Source organism: Oryctolagus cuniculus, chromosome 1 (genome assembly GCF_051225735.1).
Source record: "Oryctolagus cuniculus isolate XC-2025 breed Fujian yellow rabbit chromosome 1, ASM5122573v1, whole genome shotgun sequence".
Lineage (NCBI taxonomy): Eukaryota > Metazoa > Chordata > Mammalia > Lagomorpha > Leporidae > Oryctolagus > Oryctolagus cuniculus.
This window is the reverse complement of record NC_142867.1, coordinates 167,174,827-167,199,447: the sequence shown is the minus strand read 5'-3', so window position 1 is coordinate 167,199,447 and position 24,621 is coordinate 167,174,827. Positions and strand designations below refer to the sequence as shown.

The window sequence follows — 24,621 nt, the reverse complement described above, 5'->3', positions numbered from 1 at the left end:
GGCCTTGGGCCCCTGCACCCACGTGGGAGACCTGGAAGAAGCTCCTGCCACATGGCTTTGGATTGGTGCAGCTCTGGCCACTGTGGCCATCTGGGGAGTGAACCAGTGGATGGAAGACCTCTTTCTCTTTCTGCCTCAGCCTCTCTGTAACTCTGCCTTTCAAACAAATAAATAAAAATCTTAAAAAAACTGTTTGGATTGTCTAAACACTCCACCTGTCAATAATAATGATAATGACAATGGATACCATATTGAGCTGCCCATTAATGAATCATTTCTTTAGTCATTATAACCCTATGAGGCAACCATTATCATCCTCATTTTACAGAGGAATCAAAGCTCAGAAAGGCCAAGTAACATACCTCACTATGCAATAGTTTAGTTCTGATTTGGTCCTTGAACTCATGTAGATGTTTATAATTTCAAAGTTATTACTTAATGTTACTTAGTTTAGGAAGTGGGCCTAGAGGGAGGCCCTTAGGTCACTGGGGACATGCTCTCAGAAGGCAATTCTTGCAAGAAGATGATTATAAAAGCCTGAGTTGGGTCTAACTCCTCTCTGCATCTTGGCTTACTATGTGATGCTTCCTCCATTGGCATCCACTGCCCTTAACAGAGACCAAACCAATGGGACCTCCTGATCTTGGACTTGAACCATTCAAACCAAGCCAAGTAAACATTTTCTCTTCATAAAGTTGGTTGTCTTATACATTTTGATGCACTAATGCAAAACTTAGTAACATACAGTCATAACGTTGGCAAGGTGATCCCACCCCAGATTTGACCCCAAAGGTGTATTTTTAACCACCATGCCTTGTTGGCATCATCCATGTGCTGCAAGATTCTAGGCCAGGAATTTCCAAAAGAAATCCCTATGATGATGGAGATTTCTATATTTGTGCAGTAGTCACAAGCTACACAAGGCTAGTGAGTCCCCAAAAGGTTCCTCCTATGACCGAGGCACCAAACTTTATTTCATTTTAACTAACCTTAATTTTTAAAAATCACACATGGCTAATAGTTATTGCATTGGACAGTGCAATCTTTAGATCACCAGGGTAGTTAGCATTCAGTGGGTGCTCAACTATGTTGAGTGAATGAATTCAAACTTAATTAAACAGTTCAGTAGGGGAAGGGTTAAGCTACTGGATGGGACTCCTGCATTCACATCAGAGTGCTGGTTCAAGTTTGAGTCCTGGATATTCCACTTCCAACAAATGAGCTTTGGAGGCAACAGAAGATGGCTCTAGTACTTAGGTCCCTGCTTCCCATAAGATAGACCCAGATGGAGCTCCTGGCTCCTGGCTTCAGTTTGGCCCAGACCCAGCTATTGCAGGCATTTGGAGAGTGAACCAGCCTGTGGAAGATCTCTCCATCTCTTTCTGTCACTCTGCCTTCAAAATAAATACATCTTAAAAACTCAGTAACACAGACGGCACCGCGGCTCACTTGGCTAATCCTCCGCCTGCGGTGCCGGTACCCAGGGTTCTAGTCCTGGTTGGGGCACCGGATTCTGTCCCAGTTGCTCCTCTTCCAGTCCAGCTCTCTGCTGTGGCCCAGGAAAGCAGTGGAGGATGGCCCAAGTGCTTGGGCCCTGCACCCACACATGGGAGACCAGGAGGAAGCACCTGGCTCCTGGCTTTGGATCAGCTTAGCGGCCATTTGGGGGGTGAACCAACGGGAAAGGAAGACCTTTCTCTCTGTCTCTCTCACTGTCTAACTCTGCCTGTCAAAAAAAAAAAAAATTCAGTAACACATCTTTACCTTGCCAGCACAGGGGTGGTGGAGAGGATGATGATGAGAACCCCCTGGCACACGATTCCCTGACTGTGCTGACCATGTATTCCAGGCCATCATTCTTGCCTGGGTCCCCAGTGCACTAAACAAGGTGCTCTATGAATGCTGTGTGTGAAGCTATCCGTGCAACAGAAAGAGTTGCACTTAGTACAGATGAGCTCCCCTTTACACTGAGCCCATTTTACAAGTTCACTGCTTGCACAAATTTGGGATTAAGCATAACCTCTTTAGAAAGCACTCAGATGCGCTGGTTTGGAATGGTTTGGTTTTCAGGGCAGCCAACAAAAACACTGGTCACCCATAAAAGACCTCCACACAGGAACACATTTAGCATCTTGGTGTCTGTCAACATTTCTTTTTTTATTATTGGGTATCTCCTCCCCCAGAGACTTAAACTTCTGTTGCCTCCCCAGTAACTGTCCCTGTGAAATTTTAATGCTGCAAGCTAACTGGCTGTGTACTAAATGAATGCATGTGCTTTTGATGTAAATAGAATTTGACATAAAATGAATTTTCTCTTCCCCTTCAAAAAACCAGCTTTGGCTGCCCTGGGGGTGATGGATGGCTGCTCCTGCGGGGCAGCACCTGCTTGTCATCTGCTGGGGGGAGGTCAGAGGGCATGCCCCCTTAGCCTCAAAACAGCTGGAATACCCTATTGCTTTGGGACTTCCCTCTCAACAGCCACCTAGCTTTCTTGCTGCTTGGTCCTCCCTGGTCCCTGAGAAGTCCACTGGACTACTTCTCTTCACAGTCCACTCCCAGGGCTCACTCCTCTTGGGAGCTTATGGCTGCCCTCTGGGGGATGACAAACAAAGGGGGCTGGGTACTCATTTATTGCAAAGCAGCTGCACAAGAGTCAAAAAATACTCAAAAATGTTTATAGCACATGGACGGTAATTTGAGGGCTCTTGAATGTAATCATTAGAATTAGGGCTAGAATTTTTTTCTATCATTTCTCTAGCATGTCACTTTTATGACCGTTTACAAAGGTTATTGATCCCTGACAGAAATTTTATAAACTGGTCTTTCCCCATCTAGTTGGAAAACTAGCTGCTTTGTAAAGTCTTGGTACATAGAACAGGTACTGCAGGGGATAACCAGGAGAGACTGGATGCAGCAGGTAGCACCTGAATTAGGCAGGAAAAGATGAGCAGGATTCCAGTCACCAGGAAGCCTAGGGTTGCCTTTTAAGACCAGGGACAGTTCTGAGGTTGGACTGTGCCCTAGAAACTGGGATAAAAGCCCAGGTTGTCCTTGGAAGTGAGGGATACCTGCTAGCTCTTTATTTTAGGTAGAAAGCATTTGCCTGTTCCACCTCTGGAGGAGGCTCTGACTATCTGGGGTGTTGGCTCCTGGCCAACGCAGCAATCATTTGAACTTTTTATAAAACACTACAAAGGAAGCAGTTGCCTGAGCTAAACAATAGCATATTTTAAAAATAAACATCTGAGGGTAAAAGATTCCTCAGAGAGTTCGCTGATTAAGCTGAGGCTACTGGAGAACAAAGCTGTCGTGACAATCTCTCTCCACTTGGCTGTCATAGTGTCAGAATTAACTCTGCTACTGGAAGCTTTTTTTAGTCTGCCGTATGATGGTGCTTCCCAATTGTGAATGGACACACCATCCAAGAAGCTCAGTGTTGCACAGGAGCTAAAACCCATCATGTGGGTGACTCCAATCTCTGTGTCAGTAACAGAGAGCCACCTGCAGAGAGGAACAGGAGTGGCCTCTGATGGGAAAGAGCTGGCTCAAAGCACAGCCTTCTATTCCCCGACTCAGCTTCCCAACAACACGTTTTTAAAAAATTGTATTTTATTTTATTTGAAATGCAGAGAGGAAGACAAAGAGAGACAGATGGAGAAAGATCTTCCATCCACAGACTCACTCCCCACATGTACTCAATAGTCAGGGTCAGGCCAGGCTAATGCCAGGAGCCAGGAATTTAACCTGGGTCTCCTGCGTAGTGGGCAGGGATCAAGCCATCATCTGCTGCCTGCCAGGTTGCTCATCAGCAGAAAGCTGTATCAGAAGCAGAGTAGCCAGGAAGCAAACCCTCCAACACATGGTGCAGGTGTCCCAGTCAGTGACAACCACTGTGCTAAATGCCCACCCCATCACTCCCTACTTAAGGGAAACTGTGAGGAGTAAATTGAACAATCTCTTATTGCACAGTGATGCTAAGATTAGAAATAATTAGGTCTTCCATCTGTTGGTTCACTCCCCAAATGGCTGCAACAGCTGGGGCTGGGCCAGGCTGAAGCCAGGAACTTCATCTGGCTCTCCCAAATGGGTGCAGGGTCCCAAGCACTTGGGTCAATTTTGCTGTTTTCGCAGGCACATTAGCAGGGAGATGGATCATAAATGGAGCAACTGGGACTCAAAGCAGAGCCCATATGGGATTCCGGCACTGTAGGCAGAGGCTTAATCTGCTCCATGGCCCCAGCCCCAGCCCCAGCCTCAGCCCTGTAAATAGTCTTCATTATGATGGAATGAGTGATAAACAGGATGTGTGTTGCTGAGTGAATGGAAGGCAACTCAACAAACCTCAATCCATTTGTTCTGTCAGTCTCTCACTCCTTCACTGCACCGCCTAGAAAGAGATCTTTTAAAAACATCACTCATGGCCGGCGCCATTGCTCAACAGGCTAATCCTCCGCCTTGCGGCACCGGCACACCAGGTTCTAGTCCCGGTCGGGGCGCCGGATTCTGTCCCAGTTGCCCCTCTTCCAGGCCAGCTCTCTGCTGTGGCCAGGGAGTGCAGTGGAGGATGGCCCAAGTGCTTGGGCCCTGCACCCCATGGGAGACCAGGAGAAGCACTTGGCTTCTGCCTTCGGATCAGCGTGGCGCGTCGGCCGCAGTGGCCATTGGAGGGTGAACCAACGGCAAAGGAAGACCTTTCTCTGTCTCTCTCTCTCACTGTCCACTCTGCCTGTCAAAATAAATAAATAAAATGAGTGATTTTTTTTTTTTGACAGGCAGAGTGGACAGTGAGAGAGAGAAACAGAAAGGTCTTCCTTTGCCGTTGGTTCAACCTCCAATGGCTGCTGCGGCCGGCGCACTGCGCCTATCCGAAGGCAGGAGCCAGGTGCTTCTCCTGGTCTCCCATGGGGTGCAGGGCCCAAGCACTTGGGCCATCCTCCACTGCCTTCCTGGGCCACAGCAGAGAGCTGGCCTGGAAGAGGGGCAATTGGACAGAATCCGGCGCCCCAACTGAGACTAGAACTCAGTATGCCGGCGCCACAAGGCGGAGGATTAGCCTAGTGAGCTGTGGCGCCGGCCCACTCATTTCATTTTATACTCTGTTATACTCTGGTATAGCCCACCAGTAGCACTGAAGAAAATCCTTACTCTGGCAGATTCTACAAGGGGGACCCCCACCTGCTTCTCCAGCTCCATTGTGCTACCTCCTTTCATCCCAGCATCTCCTCCAGCCCTCTTCTCAGCACACCACTTGTGGGCCTTTGCACAGGCTCTTCCCTCTGCCTGGTCTTCTCCCTACTCTTCATTTGGCTGGTAAATCTTGTCCTCATGGGACCTGTGCAGTGGCACAGTGGGTTAAACAGCTGCAATGCCAGCATCCTGTATAGGAGCACTAGTTCACATCCTGGCTGCTTCGCTTTCAACCCAGCTCCCTGCTAATATACTTGGGAAAGCAATGGAAGAGGGCCCAGGTGCCCGGGCCCTTGACACCCACATAGGAGACCCAGATGGAGTTTCCAGGCTCCTGCCTTTGGCCTGACCCAGCCCTGGTTGTTGTAGCCATTTGGGGATTGAACCAGCAATGGAAGACTTCCCCTCACCCCATAACTCTGCCTTTGAAAGGCAGAGTTACAGAGAGGCAGAGGCAGAGGCAGAGGCAAAGAAAGAGAGAGAGAGCGAGCGAGCGAGCGAGCGCGAGCCTTCCATCCACTGGTTCACTCCCCAGATAACTGGAGATAAGCCAATCTGAAGCCAGGAGCTTTCTCTGGGTCTCCCACATGGGTACAGGGGCCCCAAGCACTTGGGCCATCTTCCACTGCTTTCCCAGGCCATAGCAGAGAGCTGGATCAGAAATGGAGCAGCTGGTACTTGAACTGGCACCCATAGAGTATGCCAGAGCGGGAGGCCAAGGCTTTAACCTGCTGTACTGCAGTGCTGGCCCCTAAAAAATGCCTGTCCTCAGAGTACTTTTCCCAACACCCACACCATTGCTTGGCATCCTGTGGATATTGATTTTCACAGCTTTTAGCAATGGGCTCATTATTTATGATCTTTCTCACTAGACTGCAAGCTTCCAGGAAGGCAGGAGACCTAGGTATCTGCTTGTCCACCATTGCACACCTGGTGCCCAGCAGACAGGAGCTTAATAAACACGTTAATGGAATGAGTGTTTGGTTGCCTGCCCCAGGACTCTCCTTCCAGGCTCTGACCCGCGGGTGGCAGAATGTTCCAGAACAGAACTCAGTCAGTCCCAGGTACTGCCCTTTTGATCTGTTTAGTCTTGGAAGTGACTTCACCTCTCTTCAATCTCCTGTTTCCTTATCTCTAAAGGTGGAGATAAGGATGGTCCCACCTACTTTACTAATTTATAAGGTTGCCATGTGGATTGAATAAACAAGTTCACATTTTTAAACTGAGAAATGTTTCTTTTACTCCTTGGAGAAAATAAGGCTGGATGTTATCTCACATTGTCCATCTAGGGCACAGGGAAACCTTGCAGCCTGCATGAATACTCCTTGAACGTTAAGAGAGAAGAGAAAAGGCAGAGAGGAGCGAGCAAAATATATTTCTGTGCATGCTTCACCTGTGGTATCTATTATGCTTAGAGACATGAATACAAAGAATTTCCTTAAAATAGGTGATATCACCACCCAAGACTATTGTGTGAAGTAAACAAAATAAATTGGTTGTCGGCAGAATCAATTAAAGGTCATTTTTCAGCCATCAGCTGATCTACAGTTGGTGTTCAAATCATGTCTCAAGGAGCTGGCTGGTCTCCCAGTTCTTCTGTTGCCTGGGAGCCGTAGTAACTTTTTTTTTTTTTAATACCACGGAGCATGGTGGTCTTTGTAGTTGGGATGGATTATTTCAAAGACCCCATGAACTATTTTTTTTATGAGGCTTATTGTTCAATGAAAGCATTAAACACATCCCAGAGGATCTGAGAAACTCAACTGTTTTCTCCCCAAGTCCAGACGAATGCTTTGACACCAGTGCCTGGCTTACAGCTCAGAGAACCTTTTCTGGGTTTCTGGCATAACCTAGTTATTACTAAGTTCCCTCTTTGTTTCTCTTCACCCTATAGAACTGGTAGCTCAGGCTTGTAGGTAGAAGTTTCTTGTATGTTGGTGAACTTTAATGAAAAGCACAAGTCTCTTTTAATATTGTCTTCCATTTCCTGAATCAATGTATTTGGTGCACTTGTGTATGTATAGCTCAGTTCTAATTTTGGTCCTGATAGCTTCTGGTCAGTTCAGGAACTTTCTAGAAACTCCAGGCAATATTAAGCCAAAAAAGAATTGTAAAATTGTTTAGCATTCTTTCTGAAGACGACGCGGTAGCATTTGGTGCGGAGCGTGTTTGCGCCCGCTCCTGCTCCTGACTCACCGCTGTTCGCTCTCGCCGAGGAACAAGTCGGTCAGGAAGCCGCGCCGCAGCCATGGCTTTTAAAGACACCGGAAAGACACCCGTGGAACCAGAGGTGGCCATTCACCGAATTAGGATCACCCTGACCAGTCGCAACGTCAAGTCCCTGGAGAAGGTGTGTGCTGACTTGATCAGAGGAGCAAAGGAGAAGAATCTGAAAGTGAAAGGACCTGTTCGGATGCCTACCAAGACACTGCGAATCACTACAAGAAAAACCCCTTGTGGTGAAGGTTCTAAGACATGGGACCGCTTCCAGATGCGAATCCATAAACGGCTCATTGACTTGCACAGCCCTTCTGAGATTGTGAAACAGATCACTTCCATCAGCATTGAGCCAGGAGTGGAAGTTGAAGTCACCATTGCAGATGCCTAAGCCAACCGACTGTTTTAATAAATTGACTACCACTTGTTAAAAAAAAAAAAAATTGTTTAGCATTCTAAATATACTATGACACGGTGCTACTTTCCATCTTTTAAAAATAAGGACCAGTTAAGTAACTAACTTATCTAGGGTTTCAAAATTAATAAGGGCAGAACTGAGATTCAAACTCAGGCAGTGTGGTCCCTGAGTCTTAACCACCGGACTCTGCAGCCCCTCTGTGACTACATCCTCTCCTGAAGCTTGTTCGGGTGTCCCTGTGTAGAGAACAGCACAGGTGGGAGTTAACCACTCCGGCCTGCTTCCCTGCATACAGACTCAAGTCCAGACCCTTGAGCAAGGCACATGGAGCCAACAAAGTGGCATGCTCACCCCTCCATCCCATTCTCCTCCCCATGGTCCAGGCATTCCTGCTGAAGTCTCATGGTCCTCCCAAGACACTATGCCTTCTGCTATTTCCTTCTGTGTAAAATATTCCCTCTTTCTCTTCATTCCTATCTTTTAAAGTCACATCCCAACATCTCATCCATCTCATCCACTGTCCTCATTCCCACAAAGCACTACCCCACAGCCTTGTAATGTGTGCTCTTTCTCTTGTTGGGACAGGATTTAACTTTGTATCTTGTGTGCCTAACACAAAGCCTGGTTCACTGAAGACGGAAGGAACGAATAAATGGTCTCTCAGCTTTGTGCATTCAATGTAAGAGGTCCAGTAGAATCCCTGCATGGTTTCTTTTTTTTTTTCTTTTTTTTTTTTTTTTTTTGCCATGAAACACAATCAGATTATCTCACAGCTGAACAGAGCTGTGAAACAGACCAGCACCAGCTGAGGCAGAAGGAGTGCTCATTCACGGCTGTCTCTCCAGGCTGCACTGCCTCTGGGAGAGACTGAAATCGGGCATGTTTATCTCTGGTACTTTGTATTTTATTATTTGTGCAGGTGGCACATTCATTATGGGAACTTTATTCCTTATACACTGCGTGCTGCTCCTCTAGTTTTTGGATCAAAGATATTGTGGAAATCAAACTTCAATAGCTGGGCTCTAACTCAACACAAATTTCTTGATGATATTAGGGAAATGTTTAAGGCATGTCAGTAAATCTGCTTAGGCCATTCTGCTTTCCTGGTTTCCAGACAGGGCTAGAGAAATAGAAAGGAAGCACTTTAAGATGCAGGAAGAGCCCATTGGCTCCGGATGTAGCAAAAAGGCAAGAAGTTTGTTCCCAGACTGTAGTCTTGGGCTACAATCTTGCCTCCCCTAGTGGAGATTTTCAAGTCAATAAATTGCTCAAAGTGATAATTTTCATAGAAACTGTAAATAACAGACCACTGATATTTTAAGAAAAGCATTGTGCTTTCCCAAGCTGAAACTGACACTAAATGCTCTTCACCACCCCTGTTAACCAGTAGCAGCTTATATTTAACAGCAAGTTGTATAACCAAGTGATCATGCATCTTCAAACCCTACATCCTCTTGCCAATAGGGGGCCTCCTGGTACTGGCTATCAGAAGACCTCCAGTGCATGACCCAGTGGGTGACAGAACCTTATTCTCTTAGGGTTATTTTCTGTGAGTCTGTTTTGATGCAGTTGTGGTTAACAAACAAACATTTGTTCAATACAACTGGATCCTATTTCAGGGAGGAACATGACCTTGTTCTTTTTGATGTAGGACAAACAGGCAGAAAGTTAGTTTAGGATCATTGAGCTGGGAGTCACAAGCCCCAATGTGAAATTCTATCCTCCTACTTGTCAGTCAAAATGCCAGCTTTCTGGGGAGGGATGAGCTTCATACAGTACTTGGGGGGAAAAGCCACGAAAATATGGATACTGATCTCCACACGGAACTTCACTCCTGGAGACGCACCACCCTGACCTCATAAAAGGGACGAAAACCAGGAGTGGAGCGGCTGCCAGGGATCCCTTCTGTCTTCCTTCCTCCACACCTCCTCCTTTCAGCAATCTTCTGGCCCACTGCCCACTCCTGATGGGTATTTTTTTTTTTTTTTTGTATTGGGCAATCCATGCTCGTGTGTGTGTGTGTTTGCTTTCTCATCTTTGGAATAAAATTTACCTTACATAGGTCAGTACTCAGAATTCTGGTCTTTGTGTACGGTAAGAGGCTAGAGTAAGAAATTAATGCCCTCTCACCCACATCATTTGCCATGGAGGATGTGGGATTACTTCCAGATACCATGAGAAAAGTAATGCAAGGCCTTTAAACAACACCTTCCCCAGCCCAAATCCAAGCATGTCCTCTCCTACAAAGCTCGAATTCAACAGTAAAGGTCTCCCAAAACCTTGGCTGATTCTATTCTGCTCCACCTTCGGGGCATTTATACCCACTGTGTAGAGTGGTGATTTATCTTGTCACAGGGATTCCATCTCAACTAGACTGTATCGTGAGAGTCAGAATCTAGTCTTCTCTTTCATCTACAGCAGATCAGTTTCAGCCTGGCCTCCTGTTCTGGTAAATAAATGTTTTTATTGGCACAAAGCCATGCTCCAATCATTTATCTGCTGTACCTATGACAGCCAGAGTTGGGAGGCTGGACAGAAACTGTATGGACCACAAAGCCTAAAATCCTTACTACCTGGACCTTTGGAGAAAAATCTTGCTGACCCCTGCTTGGGAGCTAACTGACTCACAAATGTCTTCTACATCTGGCTGCTGTTTAACCTACACTACTTATATTTAAGCTTTTATATAAGGATTTTTTTGTTGTTGTTAAAAAGTAGCAGAAAATGCTGCTATGGTTGAGGTCAAATCCTAAAAATTTTGAAATCCAGATGCAGATGCAGAAGTGACAATCACCGAAAAGTTTCAATAATATTAAAAAAAACAACTCCTAAGGGTGGGATCTTAAGTTTATCTTCAGAGAATCTGCCTACAAATGTAAATCTAATTACCCAACCAGTGCTCTCTGGAGGAAACTGAAGTCACTGATCAACAGAATGCAAATGTTTTCTCCTGCTGTCTAGGGTTTTGTGTTTACCTTGCCTGGGAGGCAGGACCAGTGCTAGAAGTCACTCCCAGTGGCTTGGGGGGAGCGGAGAGGATAAACTTGGAATGCACTTGTAACTGGTGCTGCTGCATGAGGATTGTGTGCTTTTGTGCCAGTAGGCATTTGTAGGAAACCCTGGGGCTCAGGTGTCATAGGGATGGTGAGCAATGTATTTCTCCTTGCTCTGTTGGAAGAAATGTGCACAGGACCTGGCAAAGACTTGGCCAAACCCGACCTGGACAGACACCAAGTCCTGCAAGCAGGGTGGGTTTACAACAAACTGGCAGGAACTGGGACACCAGGTCTACCTGAGTTCTCTGATGGGGCCCACAGGGCAAGGCCAGCCCTTGTGGCTGCATGGCAGGGGAGATGGTTTCTCCATACACCACCACCACAGCAAGCATCCCAGGAAGAGGTTGCCTCCCAGGTCAGGACAGAAAGGCCTGTGCGAGAGCAAAGCTTGGGCCTCCTAGGCCCTGGTGTCAGGTGCCCCTGTCTGGGTGGAGTGGTGCTTGGAGGCAAGAGGCTAGGAGGATCCTTCCTGAGCATGGCCAAGAGCATCACAGAACCATGCTGGGAGAGCACGGGAGTGCATGGAGGGGGCTGTTCTGTTCCTACGCCGGTCACAGGAGGCTCTGCTCATCATAATTTGGGTATTAAAGAAAACATGACTTGGACCAACATTGTGGTGTAGTGGGTTAAGCTGCAGTCTGGGACTCGACTCTGGCATCCCATAGAAGCGCTGGTTTGAGTACCACCACTCCACTTCTGATCCAGCTCCCTGCTAATGTGCCTGGAAAATCAGGGGAAGATGGCCTAAGTGCTTGGCCCTCTGTCACCCAGGTTTGAGACCCAGATGAAGTTCCAGGCTCCTGGATTCAGCCTGGCCCAGCCCTAGACATTGTGGCCATTTTGGGAGTCAATCCACAGATAGATCTCTCTCCACCCTCCCACTGCACTGCCCCATAACTGGGCCTTTCATATAAATAAATCGTTTAAAAAAATGACCTGAATTTAATCTCAGTGACTGGTGAGATCTGGACTGGGATTGCACGGCAGAGTGTGTGGATGGGGGTATAAACGGTAGGTGGTGTTCTGTCTGTTAGCACCCACACAGTCTGCCTGATAATGCCTGCAGATTGCATCTACAATGCTGTTTCTCTTTCTTTTTTCCTGTTTTAAAGGACATTTGAGACATTATATCATTTATTTGATACATAATTCCACATGCATTTATAAAAGGTCATTTTCTAAGTCTGTGCTATGGCTCAGCGGGTTAACTGTTGTCTGCAGTGCTGGTATCCCATATGGGGGCTGGCTCGAATCTCTCCTGCTCCACTTCTGATCCAGCTTACTGCTAACACACCTGGGAAAGCAGTGGAGGATGGCTCAAGTGCTTGGGCCCCTCCACCAACGTGGGAAACCCACAAGAAGCTCCTGGCTCCTGGCTTTGGACCATTCCAGGTCTAGCCATGGCTATTCTGGGGAGTGAACCAGTGGATAGAAGCTCTCTCTCTTCCTGTAAATGCAGCCTTTCAAAGAAATAAATAAATCTTTTTTTAAAAAAAGTTATTTTCTTGCACAGCTATATGCCATTATCACCTCTAACAAAATATCATTTTCTTAATATTATCGAATAGCTAGCACATATTCAAATTTCCCTGATTAACATGACTTATTAACCTCATTATCACATAAAGAGGGATTCTTATTGTTTAAAAAAAAAAAAAACAGGAAACAAAGTGGCTGTAGAGTATTTTTATGTCATTAGATGGCTTAATGGCAGAACTTTTCCCCCTACCTATTAATGTGGCCAGATAGGTTCCCTGATGCAGAAGCACAGATTATTAGTGTTGGTGTCTTGCTGTCTATTTCCAATGTATGTATCCCTAGGGAACTCATATATTACTTCCCACTCTCCACCCAACTTCCCATATGCATTTTTTTTTTATTTGACAGGTGGAGTTATACAGTGAGAGATAGAGACAGAGATAAAGCTCTTCCTTCCGTTGGTTCACCCCCCAAATGGCCGCTATGGCTGGCGCTGTGCTGATCCGAAGCCAGGAGCCAGGTGCTTCCTCCTGGTCTCCCATGTGTGGGTGCAGGGCCCAAGCACTTGAGCCATCCTCCACTGCCTTCCCAGGCCACAGTAGAGAGCTGGACTGGAAGAGGAGCAGCTGGGACTAAAACCTGGCGCCCATATGGGATGCTGGCGCTGCAGGCAGATGATTAACAAGTGAGCCATGGCGCTGGCCCCCTCCATATACATTCTTATTTGATCTAATACATTTATCAATTAAGCTACTGATCTGTGAAATTAGGTAGGCTTTTGTAATGTGAAAACTTCCCTTCTTGGGACTTGGTTGTGGCACAGTGAGTTAAGTCACCACCTGTGATGCCAGCATCCCATATGGTCACCGGTTTGAGTCCCAGCTGCTCCACTTCCCATCCAGCTCCCTGCTAATGCACCTGGGAGAGCAGCTGAGGATGGCCCAAGCCATATGGAAGATCTGAGGAGAGTTCTAGCCTCCTGGCTTTGACCTGACCCAAGTCCAGCTGTTGTGTGAGTGAACTAGAAGAAGGAAGATCGTTCTGTCTCTCCCTACAGTTCCCTCTGCCACTTTGTCTTTCAAATAAATAAATAAATCTTTTTTAAAAAGAAAGGAAAATTGTCCTCCCTGTATATTTTCTGTGGGCCTCTTCTGGGTGAATCTGAAGCCTGCTGCAGGGTGGAGGAAGGACCTGTAAGAAGGGGTGTAAAGGGCAGTGAGCTGGAGGGGACAGGGAGGAGAGCTGTGAGGGGGAACAGGGCAACTAACACAGGCAAAGTCTGAGACACACGGAGCAGGATCCATCCCACCTTATAAGAATAAGAAAATGCATAGCATGGAAACAAACCAAAGTAGCACAATCACCTTCAAATAAGGAAAGCATAATGGGTCCTGTTTTCTTATCACCCAGACTGAACCACTGATAACCTTGTTTTGATCTCAACTTTTTTTTTTTTTTTTTTTGACAGGCAGAGTGGACAGTGAGAGAGAGAGACAGAAAGGTCTTCCTTTTGTCGGTGATTAACTCTCCAATGGCTGCCGTGACCGGCGCACAGCGGCCGGCGCACTGCGCTGATCCAATGGTAGGAACCAGGTGCTTCCTCCTGGTCTCCCATGGGGTGCAGGGCCCAAGCACTTGGGCCATCCTCCACCGCCCTCCCGGGCCATAGCAGAGAGCTGTCCTGGAAGACGGGTAACCGGGACAGAATCTGGTGCCCTGACCGGGACTAGAACCCAGTGTGCCGGCGCCACTAGGTAGAGGATTAGCCTGTTGAGCCACGGCGCCGGCCGTGATTTTGCATCTTTATCTCCAGACTATGCTGGGGAACTGGGGGAGTGGGGGTAGGGAAGAAGTGAGTCTAGAAGTGACTGGGTCTGTGCTATTATTCTGGAAGCGCCAGGTTATGCCACTGGAATGCTGAGACCTGTAAATTATTTTCCTAGATTATTTCCAAGGCTGAGCTAGCACAACACGCAAAACACCCGGAATTCAAATATTGGTTATATTACAGAACTAGTATATTCAGGCATGCATTTTTACCTTTTCTAAAACCTGGATTACTACATGAGTTTTAGATTTTCTGCCTAATTGTGGATTAACTTTCTTTACTTTTCCCCATAGATATAACAATTAAATATTGTCACACATCAGGCTTATGATTGTTGTACAGATGCATGCAAAATGCTGTGTATGCACAATTCTGAATATTTTTCTTGGGAGAGAGCCCAGAGTTTTCATCATTTTCTCAAAGGAGAAAAGGAAAAATAAAGAATCTTCGACATGGAAAAAGCTCTAAGGGGTTAAAGCTGTGATGCCTACAGGGCCAGGATGAAAATATAAAAGAATAAAGTGGACAAGGTATTGAGCAATAGGGATGGTAGAAACTCTGGCATCCCCAAATGCATTTGGTCTACTTAAATGGAATAGCTGTTCCTGGCTCCAGATGGAGACCTGGCCCTAGTGTTCGCAGATCTTAATTCTTTCAGAGAAAGTAGAAATCTGGATATTTACATGAAATATTACAAATTTCAAATGCTGATTATAATTTAACAAATAAACAGACATTAAATAGGTCTCTCAGGCCACTAGGCTTAAAATAAACCAGGCATTCTGAAATATAATTAAATACATAAATAACAAAATTAAATGTTTTCTTTAGGTTTCCAGTAAGTCAAGAACACTAGGATCATTTAAGAACAAAGCTCCCAAGAGCTTCCGGACTGACCAGAGTTTGGCATTTGGGAAGTTCAACGGTCAAATGTGACAGCTCTCCAAACAATGCAGTTGCAGAATGAAGCAGATCCTGAAACCACACCTCCCTACCCCCTTCCCCCACAATGTCCAGGAGTCAACAGATCAGTGCCAGTGGAAAAACAAGTTCTAGAAGAAGACATATGCAGACTCCTAACTGTATGATTACATAAAATCTTGATTTTCAAACAGGTTATCAAAGAAGGAGGTACCTTTCTCTGAAGGGAAGAGAGAACTTCCACTTTGACTACGACCTTGTCTAAATATGATCAGAGTCGGTGAACTCAAAAGGCTTCCATAGCCTTGGCAACTCATGACAAGAGCCTAGGGTGATTACTGATGCCATAAACAAGAGTGTCAATTTGTTAAGTCAATAATAGGAGTCACTGTGCACTTACTCCTCATGTAGGATCTCTGTCCTTAATGTGCTGTACATTGTGATTTAATGCTATAACTAGTACTCAAACAGTATTTTTCACTTTGTGTTTCTATGTGAGTGCAAACTGTTGAAATCTTTACTTAATATATGCTAAATTGATCTTCTGTATATAAAGAGAATTGAAAATGAATCTTGATGTGAATGGAAGGGGAGAGGGAGTGGGAGAGGGGAGGATTGCGGGTGAGAGGGAAGTTATGGGGGGAAAAAGCCAATGTAATCCATAAGCTGTAGTTTGGAAATTTATATTCATTAAATAAAAGTTAAAAAAGAATCTTGATTTTCAAGCTGACAACACTAGTGATGGCCATGTCACATCTTAACAGCTGCCAGAATTATGCTAAGTATAAGAAATGCAACAAATGCCGTTTTGTAGACCAAATTAATTTTTTCTACACGAGGAATCTTGCTGTTTACAGGCACCGTGCAATATAATGATCAATAAGAGAAAAGTCCATTTCCAAATGCAGTTGTGTCACAAGTTCAGGTGTTAAAAATACTAGCACAGGGGCCAGCACTGTCGCGCAGTGGGTTATTGCCCTGTCTGAAGCGTAGGCATCCCATATGGGCACTGGTTCTAGTCTCGGCTGCTCCTCTTCCGATCCAGCTCTATGCTACGGCCTGGGAAAGCAGTAGAAGATGGCCTAAGTACTTGGGCCCCTGCACCCACGTGGGAGACCCGGAAGAAACTTCTGGCTCCTGGCTTCAGATCAGCACAGCTCCGGCTATTGCAGCCATTTGGGGAGTGAACCAGTGGATGGAAGACCTCTCTCTGTCTCTACCTCTCTCTGTAACTCCTTCAAATAAAGAAAATAAATCTTTTAAAAAAATACTGGCACAATCCACAATTAACCATTTGCTACAGCACCTGACTCTTGGTCCCCATGGCAAATTTCCAGGGTGAATAAGAAGCAAGCTCTGAGTTCCATGACGGGTGGAAGTGGGCGGAGAGGATAAGCAGAGAGAACTGAAGACAGAGGCTGAGGGGTTCTTAGGAGTGCAGGCGCAGTTGAGAAATGAATGAGAAAACTTCAGAAAACACAAACAAAATCGACAGCCACATTTTTCCTCAAGACATGAGCTGAAATTTCAGTGACAACTATGCCTTTTTTCTTCCTTCTGTGCCCTAGATAGAATTGTATTTATAACATGTTTGAAAGTGGCACCTTCCTCAAAAGACATCAGATGCTGATAAGGAAGCTTGGAGCAGTGGTGGACACTGCTACAGACACAAATGACAGAAACATAATATACACTTTCCAAGTGAGGAGTGTGTGTGCGTGCGCACATGTGTGTGTGCAAGAGAAAGACAGAGAGACATGCCCCCAAGGTATTTCGTTTTTCCAAAATTAGAAAAGAACAACTTGGGAAAGTTCTCTTTAAATAACCATAGAGAACACCAGTTTTCTCAAGGTACCTGTAATCATGCTGGATACAATTAATGGCAGAATGACGAGTTTCAGCATCCTCATCAGGATTTCTCCAGGAAAAGCAAAGTAGAATTTATCCAGAGTTGAGAGATTGCTGTATTCTCGAACCAAGACTCCTATGACAATGCCTAGGAAAAATAAGAGTTGAAAAGAAGAAGAAGAAAAAAAAAAACACTGTTGAGTTCTCCGGCATAAATTTCAGTGGCAAAATACTCCAAATGCACAAATTTTAACAGCAAGAAAGCAAAAGTTTAGAACTCCACAAGTCTATAAAATTTAGGTTTAAAAAATACCCACATTTTGAGAGGTAGCCAGTAGAAAGTACACATTGTTTGGTAAATCTGAAAAAATATTCTTGACATGAGAATTTTTGCTTTCATTTCTTCCCTATCAATTATATTTATCTTAGTCAATCAAATATAAGTATTTTGTTTTTACATACCACTTTCATTCTTTTCTACTTGTGGAAATATTTTACTATAATTTACATATCAGTTTTTCTCATATTTCTATTATAAGTACTCCTTTAATGATCATCCTTACAATAAATGCTCTTCCCTGGTTATACAAATTTTATCATTTTAACAGGAAAATATACTTTCTGATTTATTTTCCATGTTATCTGCCAATTTTGTTCTCTAATGCTTTGTATTCTTTTCAGTTATTTCTCAATAACAACATGTTCAAGTTTATGTGATCAAGAGACTTTTTATAGTCTGATCCTAAGGATCTTGTACATTGAGGCTTATAATTATTTGAGTAGGGACATGTTCACCATCAAGAAAGGTTATATGTTCTCTGAAAAAGCCTGCCTTAACTAGAATCCTATACAAAATCTTTGAGTTATATAGAGAACACAATTTAATGATGACTTTGATAACTAAAAATCACAAATTCTTAATATTTCCTCTTCATCCTGTTCCAAATAGTTCTAATAACATCTAACTACTGCACCCTTCCCGCCTGCTAACACATACTCCCCTTTTTAAAAACTAAGAAATAAATGAGCTGGGATGGCTTTCACACAAATTCCCCTTCATCAGCCTCTAGTGGGTAACATGGGAACTGGAAGAGAAATGGCTAAATTGTGGGGAGATTCAACAAGGATATCATCAGATACAGGAATTCACACACTCAAGCAGCCTATAGTCTGAAAATTCAGAGTTGTTTTAGCAAAGTTAAAAACCACTAGGGCAATGGAAAGACACTTGAAGTATAATAAATACTAGAATTCATACTTCATTGTTTGTCTAGAAATTTCATCTCAGATATATTTCCTATGCTCACTAGTGGACCAAAAAGATGAACTTGGTTAAGATGCACTGAATAATAACCTTACCCTTAGCTTAACTTTATTTTCCTACATATTCTACCTTGTCGTTGATCTCTGAATTTCATGTACACACTACTCAGTGAATTTCTGCACTGTGAATGCACAATTTTAAATCACTGTTGAAACAACCATAGGCATGCAAACATTTCCCAAATTGCAGCAAAGACAAAGGCAAAACGACTCTATTATCAATCCTACTTGGTTTGTATTTTTAAAACCTAGGATTAGAGACTCCTGAATGGTTAAGAACATCAAGGACATAAATATAGTTTAACTGAGAGGCACGATGCACTCACTTCCTGCTTTACCAATTGCCTGTGTTCAGCTGTTCCGTACAAACATACCTAAATTATGCCATCAGGATGCTCTGTAATGCTCAGGGTTTCAAAAATCAAACACTCGGGGCTGGCACTGTGGCTCAGCAGGTTAAAGCCCCAGCCTGCAGCACCAGCATCCCATATGGGCGCCGGTTCGAGTCCCAGCTGCTCCACTTCCAATCCAGCTCTCTGCTATGGTCTGGGAAAGCAGTAGAAGATGGCCCAAGTCCTTGGGTCCCTGAACCTATGTGGGAGACCCAGAGGAAGCTCCTGGCTTCAGATCAGCTCAGCTCTGGCCATTTCGGTCATTTGGGGAGTGAACCAGCAGATGGAAGACTTCTCTCTCTCTCTCTCTCTCTCTCTTTCTCTCTCTCTCTCTCTCTCTGGCTCCCTGGCTCTCTGGCTCTCTGGCTCTTTCTTTGTAACTCTTTCAAATAAAGTAAATCTTAAAAAAAAATCAAACACTCATTTTTTCTTATACTATTTAGGTTGCTTCCAGTAAACTGGCTTGTATGTCGAAGAAAACTCAGTAAGTGAAAATAAAAATGTGTCTCTATTCCCAAACAGCCCCAGGACACTCTGTTGAGTGGCAGAATAACCCCATGTGCCCCCATCTCAGGGTTTAGATTACAATGATTAACTCTTCCTCTAGTCATCTCCACTCCAAATGAATGCAGGGCTTTTAGAAATAAATGTACTTGCTATTGCTGTTGTTTAACATTCAGCCAGATAAGACTTTTTGCAGAAAAAATAAGAGTTGCCATGCAGAGCAGGCTGAAAGCAATGTGGGGTGACACACACAGTAAACAGGTTACTGTACTAGGCAATTAAAAGTTTGTAAAATACGCTGTTGTTGAGTACCTCAAACTGTACCCTAGGGTTTCTTTTTTTTTTAATTGGAAAGAAAATAGAAGCACTGAAATATCAACGAAGTGCTGGAAAGTGGGGCGATTCACATGGCACCCTGGCACCCTCAAGTGACTGTCGTCACCCAGGAGTTAGATGCCTTGTAAATGGATATGCTATCTCTTGGTCTCAAGCAAGTTTGGAAACACACGGTTCAGGACAAGGAAATCATGGGACGATTTTCCAGTTCCCAAGAACAACCCTTCTCTGCCTACTGAGAGAGTCAGAACCTTGGACAGGATTAAGATGCCTGGAGAAGTCTCCAAAGCCAAAGGACGCTAGGAACCACTTCCCACTTGGGGATGCACAGGCCCACCTACAGGGCCACACCTTGAACTACGGAGGGTAAACATCAGCAACCTCCTTGAATGGTCCAATTCTACAGAGTCCCACAGCAGGACCAAGCGCAAGTCCCCAAAGGTAAGAACCCCTGCAGTCCCAGCCGTGGACCCACGGCACGATACTTGAACTTCCTTCTCCCACACAGGCAAGACAGTCTTGAGCAGGTACAGAGATGACTTCGAAAGAACACTGGTGTCATACGAGTAGGTTCAAGTTTTGGTTCCATCGCATGGGAGCTGTGGAGCCTAGGCCACGACTTTAACCTTTCCTCTGGTCAAGCAGTGGGAAAAGGGTCAGATTAGCTTCTTTCAGAGATCCTTCTGATGTCCAAGATGCTGTGAGCCCCAAGCCTTGGTTTCCTCAACTGTCAAATGAGACCACCTGATCTCAGCTCCAAGACAGTTGTTTGTACTTTCCAACTTTTATGTTAAATCTAAATGTGGTGGCCGGGCAAGAAGGAAATGTGAGAGAAAAGTACCAAGACCTCTGCTAGGGCTTCTTCAAGTTGAAGTTCAGAGATGCTAGTTTAGGGGCCAGCGTTGTAGCACAGTAGGTTAAACCTCTGCTTGTGACGCCAGTATCCCATATGTGCACAGGTTCAAGACCCAGCTGCCATACTTCCAATCCATCTCCCTGATAATGCTCCTGGGAAAGCAGTGGAAGATGGCCCAAGTATTTGGGCCCTACACCCACATGCGAGACCCAGAAGAAGCTCCAGGCTCCTTGCTTCAGATTGGCCTAGTTTCAGCCGTTGCAGCCATTTGGGGAGTGAACCACCAGATGGAAGATCTGTCTCTCCCAGTTTGTGTTACTCTGCCTTTCAAATAAATAAATAAATCTTAAAAAAAAATTCTGTTTCAGAGTATGAGTAGAAAAGAGACTTCTCTTTATTTAATGGAATACTGGGCCTTTTACTATAATTAAATTAAAATATGTTGTCTCAAAGATTTTTTTTTAAAAAAGAGAGGATGAAAGATGTATAAACTACATCAAATCTGTTCTCTTTATATCAAAAACTTAGAGATAAAATAGAGTTCTCCAGCACATAATTTAATCTTGGTTTCATTAGATAAGAATTATCGGCAAAGGAAAAATATTTTTAATTATCACTGAGATGGTAATCTAGCCAAGCCATCAGGCTAAGAAAGCAATGTAGTAAGCAAATTAACTGTGTTTCTTCTCACCCTGCAGAATTCTGGAGTTAATCTAAGAACATTCAGGATGGGAAAATAAGCATGCAGTGAACACTTACTAACAATGACTGTGGGCGTGCCCTGGGTACAGGAAAGGAAGGTTTCTCTACCCATCCTTCCTCATATGGCTGTGACCTTTTGTCCTTGTCTAAAGAGCTGTGTAGCTCCTCCAGTACAAGCTCTTCACAGGAATTTTGGCTTAAAAAACAGATGCCTTAGTCTGCACAGATTTTATGTTCTGTTTTTATTTAAATTCTTTGAAGAAAGCACTTTTTAGGGGCCAGTACTGTGATGTAGTGGGTTAAGGTGCTGCCTGCAGCATGGGCAGCCCATATGGCCACTGGTTCGAGTCCCGGTTGCTCCTCTTACAATCCAGCTCCCTGCTAATATACCTTGCAAAGCAATGGAAGATGGCCCAAGTTCCTGGGCCCCTGCATCCATGTGGGAGACCCGGATGAAGCTCCTGGCTCCTGGTTTTGGTCTGGCCTACCCCTGGCTGTTGTGGCCACTTAGAGAGTGAACCAGCAAATGGAAGACTTCTGTTTCTCTGCCTTTACCTCTCTTAACTTTCAATTAAATAAATAAAACACTTTAAAAATATTGTCAGAATGCAAATGTAAATAAAAATCAGTGCAAAACTTTGCCAACCCAAATACATGCAAAATGAAAACGTTTTTATTGTTCCATGTACTCTTGCAGTTAACGAGGACATAATGGTTAATCATATCAAGCACATGTCAGATATTGTCCCAATACTTCAAATTAATTATCTCTTGTATATGAAGGATCTTCAAAAAGTTCATGGGAAATGCATACTATGAAAAAGCTGTGCAAGAATTTCCAAATTTTTGCACCAAAACAAACATCTTTTGATGATATTTTCTGTGAATTTTTTGAAGTACTCTCTTATGCCCCTTTGTAATTTTAATGGCTATAATAGGGTATGGTAATTTTTAAAAATGGAGATAAAATTCACATAACATAACATTTATATTCTAATTAAATTTTTTTATTTAGTTGAGTGGCAGAGAGAAGAAAGAGACAGACAGATAGGGTAGCACAGAAGTGCAGATGAACAGAAAGAGTCTCATATGTGCTGATTCACTCCCCAAATGCCCACAACTGCTGGGAATGGGCCAGGTTTAAGCCATGAGCCAGGAACTCAACCCAGTGTCCCATATGGAGGACAAAGACTTGACTATTTGAATCATCACTTGATGCCTCCTAGAAAGCTGGAATTGGGAGTGCAGAAGTAACTTGAACTAGGCACGTAGATGCAGGCATCCCAACTTGTGTCTTGATGGCTAAGCCAAACACCTGCCCTGCAAATATAAAGTATATAATAAATGTGGTTTTTAGTATATTCACAATTTTGTACTACTCCCATCCAATACATCATTATTATCCAAGACCAGAACAATTCTACCACTCTGTAAAGAAATCAAATACCTATTAGCAGTCACTCCCATTTCCCCCACTGCTAGAGCCCCTTGGCAACCACTAACCTACTGTCTTTTGGATTTGCCTATTCTGAATATTTCATATAGTTTAATTCATACAATCTGTGGAGTTTTTTGGTTTGGGGGGGTCTGGCATCTTTCACTTAGCGTGATTTCAAGGTTCATCTATGTTGTATCAAGTAAGTGGTTTTTCAAAAAAATATTTTTTCATTTATCACAACACCATAAGCATTTTTCCCATGTAAAATGTCATGTCTTCATCTTTTTAAGATGCTGAACAATCCTATTTTGGATTGGATGCTTGATGGACTTTCTTCCTTACCATCAACCAACTGTCAAGCATTTCAGTTCTTGACCATTTTGCTGAATGTCCTAACAACCAAAATGGACAAGCCTGAAATATGAATAAAGTGAGTGAAAGGCTTCATATTATTACATATTTTCAAGTTTAAAGGTCTAAGTGCATTAAACACATTGTTTGTAATATCTAAATTAAGAAGTAGTAACAAATGAACATTTATTAATATCCAACTATATACCAGGCATTGCTTTGAATGCTAGAGGATATGAAGGTGAGCAGTTAAAACAAGAACACAATTTTGTTATTATTGCAATAATGACTGTTTTCCTTCACGGATGACTCTGTCCACTATCTACAGGAAATGTGCTTCATCAAGAGCAGTGATTGTTTACATTGAGTCACCTATTTTTTTATCTACCACCTAAAATTAATTCATTCTCACTCAGGAAGAAAGTTAACCTTGGGGAAGATCTAATTGGTTTCTCAGAGGTAGGGATTTGGACCCACAGGAAAAACAGTTGCTCTCTGGAACAAACCAGCTTCTCTCTGTGCTAAGCCAGCATCTCTGTGCCCAATAAGGATGACTGCTTCTCCTCTCAGTCCCACTGGATCTTGAAGCTGCAGCTTAGTCAAAGGTTAGATTTTATTCTGCTTCATTACCACACTGAGTGAACTTAGTTGTGCTTTCAAAAATTAGTGCTCTCTACTGGAGAATTCTGACAGTTCAACAATCCATTCTTTTGATTATGCACCATATTTCATCCATTCTTTTGATTATACACCATATTTCATTGCTCCTCTGTGTCAAATATCACAGATGGCTGCATCATGGAATTTGAGCAGGAGGAAGAACTACGCTCTCTTTATAAAGTGCCCTCTCCCATTTCTACCCTTCCCCTCCCCAAACTGCCTTCTTTCAGGCAACCCAAACAGAAACAATAGCAAAATAAAGGAGCCACATTATTTACTTTCTATAATTTATGGTTCATTTTTAGGAAGATACTGAATATTAAAGTTATTTTCCCAGCCTATTTGGTCTAAAGAAATAAGAAAACACACGCACAAGTATTTCCTTCATTGTTCAACTCAACTTTATCATGATTAAAGTATTCAAAGTATTTATCTTACAAATGATTCAGAACCCTAAAAGGGGTCAATCCCATGGGCTGTGGGCAAAATGTACCGTGGTAAAGCAAGTAAATACATGATCTAAAAATGAGAGCTGAATTTTGACTGATGGCAGACTACCAATTCTCTCATTCACTCTTCATTCCTTCAACACCTACTCATCTTTTTCAGCACACTCATTTATTCACTCACACACAGGTGTTATTCCAATCACTACCACACCTGCAACATTTATTGAGCACCTACAGGGACAGTTGTACACAATTCTATACACTGTGTGACTACAAAGACGACTGCTGTAGGGCATTGCCCTCAAGCAGTCACCTCTGAGAGGTACATAGACAAATTACTTTAACACAATAGCAAGTGTCAGTAGGATGGTGGTAAACACAGCCTCTTCAAGCTGGTAGAGAAGACTGTCACAGAAAGGAGTAGTAAGAGTTAAGATCAAGAGCAAAGACATCTCAGGAAGACACTACTGTAAAGGCTTAGATCACAAGTCTTAACATATCTGAACAACTTAAAGCAACTCAATATGGCTTGTGATTAGGTAGAACTGGAAACTGAGGAAGAAAGCAGAGGCAGATTGTGAAGAATTTCTTACACCAAGCCAAGGATTTGAAGACGATCGTGAAAGCAGTGGGAAGCCACTGAAGGATGTACAGAT

General features: G+C 43.8%; 2 protein-coding genes across 2 annotated transcripts in view; one reads left to right on the top strand and one right to left on the bottom strand.

Moving 5' to 3' along the window:
• SLC1A1 (solute carrier family 1 member 1) overlaps window positions 1-24,621 on the bottom strand; it is an 83,948-nt gene that overhangs the window by 28,116 nt on the left and 31,211 nt on the right. Inside the window, 1 exon segment of the mRNA NM_001082249.1 lies at window positions 16,962-17,102. Within this exon segment, the coding sequence (NP_001075718.1) occupies window positions 16,962-17,102 (141 nt within the window).
• LOC100348955 (small ribosomal subunit protein uS10) lies at window positions 7,313-7,847 on the top strand. Its single transcript, XM_002708113.4, has one exon. The coding sequence runs from the start codon at window positions 7,436-7,438 to the stop codon at window positions 7,793-7,795; it is 360 nt and encodes a 119-aa protein (XP_002708159.1). The 5' UTR covers window positions 7,313-7,435; the 3' UTR covers window positions 7,796-7,847.